This window comes from Anser anser (genome assembly GCF_964211835.1).
Source record: "Anser anser genome assembly, chromosome: 12".
Classification (NCBI taxonomy): domain Eukaryota; kingdom Metazoa; phylum Chordata; class Aves; order Anseriformes; family Anatidae; genus Anser; species Anser anser.
This window is the reverse complement of record NC_139733.1, coordinates 5,940,451-5,950,033: the sequence shown is the minus strand read 5'-3', so window position 1 is coordinate 5,950,033 and position 9,583 is coordinate 5,940,451. Positions and strand designations below refer to the sequence as shown.

General features: G+C 41.6%; 1 protein-coding gene across 2 annotated transcripts in view; it reads left to right on the top strand.

The window, feature by feature from the left end:
• The first annotated feature begins 1,971 nt into the window (after positions 1-1,971).
• SYN2 (synapsin II) overlaps positions 1,972-9,583 on the top strand; it is a 176,868-nt gene continuing 169,256 nt past the window's right edge. For both annotated transcript variants that reach the window (XR_014571707.1, XM_083796293.1), the window contains exon 1: positions 1,972-2,571. Coding sequence is in view for 1 of the 2 variants with exons in the window: in XM_083796293.1 (XP_083652419.1) it covers positions 2,204-2,571 (368 nt within the window). In the remaining variant the exon portion in view is untranslated. The remainder of the gene's footprint in view (positions 2,572-9,583) is intronic.

Genomic DNA, 9,583 nt, shown 5'->3' with positions numbered 1-9,583 from the left:
ATCTCGACATCTGGTGCAACCATGAAGGGCAACCCTATCAGAGCCTGCTGGCCATGATTACAATTAGGGTCAGGCTGTGTAATCTTAAAGTAATTACTTTGCTGGACTGATAATATGCAGGAAAGTACTGCAGATGAGAATCAGATTTCATCGATTAGAAAACAAGTTTTCCATACAAATATGTTAATAAGGATGGATCTTCCATCACACAAATTGTGCTGCCTAACCACTCGATGTTTAATCATTTGTTATTTCATTTTACAGTAATGGATCCTGACATTTAAATTGCTCCTTATCATTTCCACTTGCTATATGTATCTTGCCTTCATACAAAAGAGTACGGCTGACACTAAAGATGGATTTTTGCCCTGTAACAGAGCCCTGCTTAATACTTTTGTTAATGTGCAAAGTGGAGTGGACTGCAGTTCATTCTGCTGTACTTAATTTGGCTCTGCAAGATGTCTGATTGTTGTCAGTAAAATAAGCAGCCTCTGAGTTTGCATAGCAAGCCGTCTGTCCAAAGGGGCTGTTTTTATACAGTCACCCTTCAATCTAGGACAGTAATTTCAAAAATATCTAAGTACCATTTTTCAGGATCAGACTGATTAAAAGTTTTTCAGAAATATCTTCACGGGGCAGTGAAACCGCTCATACTGTATAAAAACTCTCTTGAAAAGTATAAGCAGACCCTCTTTTCTTTACTTAGGCCTCCAGCTTTTCAGCAAAGAAGCCAGGAAGGATTGCTGCAACTGTTACAGCAAGGATGAATGAAACAATTCTTCAATCTTGTGGTTTTATCAGCTTTGCAGATGTGATACTAGTGGAAATGAGACATGCACTTGCTACAGCAAAGCGCAGCACCCCACCTCTGTCTGCAGACAACTTGCTTCTGTGTCATGTTGTAGGTGAGTCAGCTTGCATAATTGTGTTTACATACATGGTTTTCAGAAGCACAAATGGCCCCAAGATATCTAAATGCTATGGAGAGTAACAGATTCTCTCAAGATCACACTAGCTGTCCATGGCTTTAGGTACAGGAATAGCTCCATGACTCCTTTAGAAGCAGCACGAGCCACAGCTGAGGGAAATGTCAGGAGCAAACTACAGCCGTAGCCTCAGCTTGTTCCACTTGTTTAAACTTTTGTGCCCTTAAAAGCTGTACCTACCCATGGCCTGTGTTGTGGCTCAGCGCTATGAATCCCTCCACTTTCTCCCCCACTTTCTGTGGTGTTTAAAAGGTAAGTATTTTTAATAGCCTTGATACTGTATTATGTTATTATACATCAACATTCCTAAATTCAATGATTCTTTAAAGAATCCCAGGCTGTTATACCTTTGAATGCATAAACTTTAAGCTGTGAAAGTGTTATCAAGAAAGCTTTATCAAATTTCTGACCCAAAAAGACCTTTGCTGCATGAATTTGCTGTGTATAACGCTGGAGCACGTTACATTCAGTAGGGCACTTAAAGATCAATTGCAACATATTTTCCAGTTATGTATCTGAGATAAAGGCGTAGGTTACACTGAGCATGTCTGTCAGGCTTTTCTGTTTAAACGCATGACTGAGGTGAAATAGACTTAAAAGTACTCAAGGCCAAGCCTGCACCTTCAAGCTGTGACCATGCACGTCCTTCTCCGTGACAATGCAATATTGCCTTATAACACACCCTGCTTCGGCTTCGTTAAACTTTTTTCCTTCAAGCATTATCACGAGGCCTGGCGTGGAGGAGGCGAAGAGCACAGCCCAGGGCTGCGGCGGCTGCTCCCGGGGACGGAACGTTTTGGAAACGTGACGGGAGCCGCTGCAGCGCCCGGCCTCGCCCTTTTTTCGCCCTTCCCGGCCGCGCCATCCGCCCGCGGCCGCTGTGCCGCGGGGCCCGCTCGCACCGCCCGCTGCTGCGTGCGGGGCCCGGCGCTGGGGCGGGCGCGCGGCCCCGCTCCTCTCACGGCTGCCGCCTGGAGGCGGGCGGGAGCGCGCGAGCCGCCGCAGCAGCCCTTGGCCGCGGCGCTGTGGTGAGGGAAGGGAAGGGAAGGGACGCGAGGCAGCGCCGCCCCCGCCCCGGCCGGCAGTGAGGCTGCGACCGAGCCCGGCTGCGGATCGCACAGCCCCGCCGCGGCGCCCGCCCGCCCGGCTCCCAGCCAGCCCGCCCTCGCTCCCTCCAGTTCCTCGCCGCAGCTTCGCCCTCTCTCTCGCCCGGCCAGATGATGAACTTTCTGCGGCGCAGGCTCTCGGACAGCAGCTTCATCGCCAACCTGCCCAATGGCTACATGACCGACCTGCAGCGGCCCGAACCGCAGCAGCCGCCGCCGCCGCCTCCCTCGGCCTCCTCGGCCCCTGCCTCGGGCTCCCCGGCCGCGGAGCGCCGGCAGCCGCCGCAGTCGGCGCCCCCCCAGCAGCAGCAGCCGCCGCCGCAGCAGTCGGCGGGCAGCAGCTTCTTCAGCTCGCTCTCCAACGCCGTGAAGCAGACGGCGGCCTCGGCCGGTCTGGTGGATCCGTCCTCCGCCGGCTCCTCGGCCGCCGGCAGAAAGTTCAAGCTGCTGCTGGTCATCGACGAGCCGCACACGGACTGGTAGGTGCCCCCTCCCCGCCCGGCCTCGCGCTGCGGCCCCTGCCCCTCAGAGCCCGGCATCGCCCCTTCCCCATCCGCGGGGGCTGCGGGACCCCCGGGGGGCGGCAGGTGCGGTGCGGAACCCGCAGCAGCCCGAGGCGCCCGAGCATGAAGGCGAACCGCTCCTTCTCCGACAGCACCCTCGATAAAACGTGTTTACCGCGCTGCAAAAGCACGTCCTGCGCTGCCTAGCGAGATAAACAGCTCGTGTAAGCAGCGGAGGGGGAGTCGGGGTCTCTCAGGCAGGGGTTTCCGTCAGGAACTGCGTGCGGTGCTGGCGTTGCGTGTGGTAGTTCATGCTGATGAGCGGGCTTGTTTTCGTGCACAGCGCACTGCTTCTGTTGCAGCTCCTAAAATGCGTGTCGGGGTGAAGGTCCTTCAGGGGACTGACAACGAGCCCTCAGCCTTGCCTCAGCCTGTGAATGTACGCGGCTGGGTTAATTAACTCCGCGGGTTTAGTTTGGGGTGCGTGTTTTGCTTCCACTATAATCACACGATACATGTCATTTACAAAACCAGAACTTGTATGTCAATTCATCTCTTCCCGTGCCTGAGTGCTACCAGAAAGAGAGGCTACAGCTTTTTCAGACCCATTTGTCACGTATGACATCCCTGAATGTTGTGGTTATAGGAAGGGTGCGCGTTTAGTAATCATTCACTATCTTATTTCCCGATAATCTGTGTTTACACATCAAGCTGTGAATCATCTTGTTCGGTGTTGCCAATTACAGTATATAGTGTCTTAAAGGTGCCTAAAAATAATACTGAGTAAAACAAGTATGTTGTTACAGCACTGACATCATCAGTAATGGATTGTGGGTCTCTGATTTTATTGTCACCTTCTCAAATTTGTAACCTTACTGTCTAGGCGGACTTAAACATCTCTGATCTGATACAATTTGCTTTAAAATGCCACTTCAATAAAATACTTGAAACAGAAATTAAAGCCTAATAAAAATGACGTTATCTATAGCAAATGTTATTGTTAACAATGTTACCTGTTATGTTTCTTGTTTGTTTGGGGATTTTCGTTTGTTTGTTTGTTTTTGGAGGAAAAAAAAAACATACAAGGTTGTTGTATCTGCCAGACTAAAGAAAGCCTCTGTACCTACGTCATGGAGATGCATCCATGGACACTGCTCACTGCCTTGCAGATACATCTATTTATTTAATATTCTACAGTGAAAATGTTTTTGCTTGGTAAATTAAATAACTGTATGTTTGTAACGTCTGTTTCTGGTAACATCTTCCTATAAGTACTGAAGCCAGCCTGTGTATTATAGCATGTTTTACATACCTCATAAATGCATCTGATATGAACACTATTTATCAGCAATAGCAATGCTTTTAAAGGTCTGTTTTGTGAATGTCACCAACTGCATTTCGGGAAGGAGACTAGATGTGTTCACAAGTATACACAAGGTTACTCCTCGTCCCTGCTTTTTCTTTTTTATTTTTTTCCCTTTTCTTAGTATGCGATGTGGATATGTAGTAGTTCTAGAAAGAACAGTTTATTGTTATTGTGCTGGTACTGGCTCTTTCCCTCCAAAAAGCTAATCACTTTTTAATTGAGGATTTTAAAATCAGTGTTATAATATAGATATATGTACTCTGGAAATATATGCAGAAAAGTTTATTCAATACCTTTGGAATTATGGACATCCAGATTGACGTGTACTGAACTGCAACAGATTTTGACTATATCATATTTATGAGCAGGCTTGGAATGTGATTATTAGTGACAATTTGAAAAAAAAATTGGAAGATTGGAATTGGCAATAGATAAACTACAATGATCAGATGGCTGTCACACCAGCTACCCTGCCTGGCATGATGCATTGATGTACGGTTTAGCAAGATGAGGTACAGAGAGTTGCTGTCATATGATACACTAAAAAAATCCCATCAATAACAACAACAACAACAAAAATTACCAAGTACTCTTGAGTCAAGGTAGATTCATGAGAAACAACTGCAGCTGCTTTGCATTAATCCTGAGATGAGGATTGTATGGTGAGAGTTTTGAGCTGCGTTGTGTTTGTCTTCAATTCAAAATGTCCTTTTGGACAATTGCCTTTGGGTTGCAGTTTAGATAGAAAGAAGAGAATTTCAATCTGGATCATAATGAAATCCTACTGATTCAGTATCCTCTTTTCAGCAAGCTCCAGAGGATGTATTAAGCACCTTCTTTTGTGAGCAAAGGATATTACCCCTTACTTCTAGCATCAAAAGTGCATTTTGCTTCTAGTATATTTTAATGTCTGTTAGAGACTCATGCTTGAGGTCTGAGTTTTAATAACCTTTCTAACATTGTTGTTGTTGCTAATGGCTGCATATGGGATATTTTACAAATAAATAAATGTCTGGTTGTTGCTTGTATTTTTTTGATCTTGATCTAGGTGACTTCTTTTATAATTTTCTTGTCTTAACAAGTTTGTCCTTTCACAGGTTTTGAAACTCTACTTTTTCAGTTTCTTTACTTTTATGGTATAGATAAGGGAAAAATTGGAAACTTATATGTACTAATTTGCATGTTTTTACCATGCTGGATTGTCTTACTCTTTAAGGAAAGAGAGCAAATGCAGTCATCCTGTCAAACCATTCTCCTTTCTCCAGCAGTACTCAATCAATGGCATGTGAGAGCTGTGAAAAAAGCTTATTTTCTTACAGATTCTTCGGAAACTTGCGGCTACATAGATGAGAGAGACCTTTAAGGACTTCTAATAAAGACAGCACTGTAAAATAGGCAAAAAGTCTTTGTATCTTTTAGTACCACTACACCTGCCTCAATGACAAGTGAAGGGGAAAAAACAAAAACAGGCTAAAGCTTTCAGTCAGCTACCAGAGACGAATCCAAGACAAGCTATGTTCATTGGTTCTGGTTCCCATGGAATACTTTCTTCTAGTCCCCTTCTACAGTAAATGATCCTTTGGTCCAAAGGTGAAAGAAAATAACAATCATTTCCATCAATTATCTCTGAAGTTTTCTCTCATTCTAGACTATCACCATGAAGAAGGGGTGACTTGTAATGCCAACGCTCCTTCAAATGAAACAGCACTATTCATTCATATAAATGCATTAGAAAAGCTCATCTTATTTTCTGGCCCGTTCTTATGCATTTTAATGTCACATTCTTTTCATCTGCAGCTGTGTATTGAACAGACATTTTTAATACCTTCACTGATGTCCAGAACCCATTCCTGAGTTACTACATCTAGTTGAGAACCTTGCAAAGTAATCAAAATGTAGAAGTAAGTCATTTTGGTGGAAAAAATGTATGATTCACAGACACTTAATGGATCTCTCGGGGAGGGGAAAGCTTCAAGAACCAATTTTATGTTTAATAATGATTTTATATAATAGACTTCAACCTGATCATTTTAGAGGTTTAGGTATTTGTGGTGATATTTTTACAAATGGAAGAAACTGAGAAGTAAAATCGTTTGCTCAAGGTCATCCAAGAGCCTAGTGACAGAGCTGAAACAAAACCAGTATTTTGCTTAACCTGTTCCTTTAATTCTCCTTTCCTAGCTGTTGGTGTGCACTAAGTGCCCCAAACTCCCAGCTAGCTAAATTTGTTAAAAAATGTGTATAATTTTCTCAGGAGATAACCATTTTGTTCTGTATACAAAATGTACTGAATATTTAGTGCTGTACAAGCAATTGATTAGCGGGTGTACATCAGTGGTGAGGTGCCAAAATGTGCGCATAGATTATTGTCCTTATTGAAAGCGTATGTATAATATTTAGAAAGCTGTTTCAATATTGAAAAGAAAGTACTGGTTGGTTGGTCTCATGCTTTAAAGATTAAATGTAAGACTCATTGACCATTAACGACGAAACTATAAAAAGAATCAGGTGGAAAAAAATTTGTTCCTATTTTTTTAAGCACAAATCTCGTTGGAAGTATCAGTACTACCACCCCTGATAATTGTGCATTTCCTGTAATGTTTACTGCTTTCGTAGTTACTTATCTTTTGATAGGCCCAGAAGATCATTTCCAAATGGCTGGTACAAATCCTGTGTGAACAGAAAGCTTTCTATTTTAAAACTATTGAATTATTTATGGGCAAACATTGCTCATCATAATGATTTTAGTATGAAAGCATTGTCTTAGTGCAGAAAGACACTTGTTTATGATACAAAAATTTACTCAAGTGAGTAGAAAGAGGTTTTTGTTTGTTTTTCCTATTTGTCCAGGCAACTAGAAGGAGGAAAATAGTAGCACTTACATACAAAAACTCTGTACATATATTTAAGGGTAACTGCCAAATAACTTGCATACTACAATGAAGTTTTATTCCTTTTTTTTTTTTTTTAAATTTTATTCCTGTAGGGTTGGTTCAATTGTGCATATCCAATTAGGTTCTGAGTATTTCCTGAATGAAGTTGAACTAGAATTAGAATTCATTTTATTTGATAGTAACGTGTTGATTTAGTAACCGCACTATTTCTTGCATTCAGTGCAAGTCTTCTGTTAGCAAGTTTTCTAGTTTGGGAAGGTGTCACTTAGATTTTAGCAATGAGGGCAACTGCTTTGCCAGAGGTCTTGGTTATCTTCTGGGTAGCAGCAGGATGATACTCTGTAGAAGGATAGTGTTCTTGTTAGCCTCCTGGCATTGCAAAGCACAGTGCTACTCGTATAACATATAAAGACACCATATGAAGTGGGGAGGAAAGCCCAGGACATGGACAAGCTGTGTAAGCAGTAGTGATTGCACAGAGGGAGGGTCTCTTAGCAGTCCTCTAGGGGCCGAAGGTGAGAAGCTTTTGAAAGCTGGCCAAGGAGGGGACCACTGTGTTGCAGAGGTATAGGGAGACTGATTTTTAGAAAGGTGTGAGGTCTTAAGAATCGCTAAACGTAGATATGTGCCTTCAGGCAATGACTATACAGTGAAGGTAATCTTACCAGTATATATATTTTATATAGGAAGAAAGGCAATAGAATAAGTTACTTTTATTACTTTCAAATATTAATTAAGAACTGCTGTGCTTTTTGCAACAAGAAACTCTTAATGCTAAAGGAAAAGCAACTTTGCTTTGGTGTAACGCTCAAATTGTCTGGCAAGGAGGAAACAGGATCCTTAATCCCCTGAAATTTAGCAACACTGATAAAGATTTTACCTTTTTTTCTCTTTAATTGTTGCTTCATATGACTTCATGTTTTGAAGTGATCTTTGTGAGGAGGTTTCATCTCAATCTTAAAAAGTTGGCCATGTTGCAGTCTAATTACAGTTATGGCCTTTGGACTAAATTCCTTTCCTCTAAAAAGGGGATGGCAACCAGATTTTATGAGAAGTCAATATGTGATTAGGCAGCTTCTTACAACCAGGTAATAAGACCAGTACTACTTCCCACCACATACTGAAGTTTTCAACTCTACGTTAAGGCTCTGCATTTTGCAATCAAAATAGCGTCATTAATAACAAAAAGATGGAGGCATAAGCAAGGGTTGCTGTGAGCACAAGCAGCACATCTCTCTGCTGGCTGGGAGGACAGATGGGCACACAGATTATACGACTTGCGTTATTTCAGAAAATTTTATTTTGAACTCTCTCTCCTCATTAGATATGAGCAACTGAATGTGTGTTTGTTTGTTTTTACCGAAGAGGTGAAAGTATAGCCCAATGAGCATTGTTAATTGTTCTTTGTCGTCCCCCGTTCCCCCCCCCCCCCAATATATATGTATATAATGTGTGCTGGGAAAGAACTTGAGAACAAGGACATGCACCTGCACTAACTGAAGTACATCATGTAATATGTTAACAAATCTGAATTTGTAGTATACAACAATCTCATGCAAGTTGTATTTCAGCTCTGTACTCTGAAATGGCCACTGATACCATTCTCCACCAGACAATGTGTGTACTAGTATTTGAAGATAATGTAAGAAAAGATTCCAGAGGGTTTTCAGTTTATCTGCAGTTCTGTCGTGTAATACTTGGATGCTTTGCTTTAGTATAAATAGTAAAACACAGTACATGATGGAGATTGCCTTTTTGACAAGATATTAAAAAAAGACCAAAAAAAAAAAAAAAGCTCTTACTGGGAAATGCTTTTGTCCTCCAAAATGTGTGTTTCTCCATCTAAACAAGCTCTTTAATGTTGTAATGTTATTTCTTAGTGTGCATAAGATGCTGACTAGAAATTTGGACATTTTTCTCCCTATGTGCTCAGAATCTTAGTGAACCTATTTTTAGTCTCTAAAGAGACCACCAAACATTTCTGAAGCTTAATGAAACCTGCAATAACGTGTTTAGCTCAATTTGTGATTTTCAAAAAAAATCTATTTGCTGATGTTTCCTTCTAAAGTTTCTGTTAATGGAAAATAAATGGAAAAACCGGCAAGTAGGTAAGTAATGGTTTTCAGGTAGGTATAATTCGAAGTTACAAGACTGAAGTGGGAGATAATAGCTTTTAGGACTTTACACTTAAGTCAAATAATAAATTCTGCTATGATTCAGAACTTTAAATTTTGCCACTGGCAAATAAAGATCAGTTATTGAAATAGGAACAGCATGAAACAGAAGTTATTCAAAAACATTATTAGACTTCTTACTGATCCTCTTGAAAAGTGAAGTGTGTCTAGAGGACTCAGTATATTTTGAGCTGTTTCTGTTTTAAACAGATATTATTCTCTATTCTGTAAGCAATGTAGGACACCGTGACTGTACACAGTTTTGTTGAAATCATGTTTCTCCAAAAGATTGATGCTAAATATTCTCATTATCAATGTATTCTTCATATAATTACTTCAGTGTCTGCATTTTTAGTACTCAGTTCTTAATAGTACAATGAGACAGTTACTTACAGATCAGTTACTCTGATCATCTTCGTGGCCCTCCTCCTAAAGTTTTTAAACTTTAGTTCTTCAGCCAGCCTGCCCACTGTGAATGCTCTAAACTAAAGAAATGGGTTTTTAATATAATTGAAGTAGGTGATTTAGATGTTTATGTTTGTAGATAAGATACA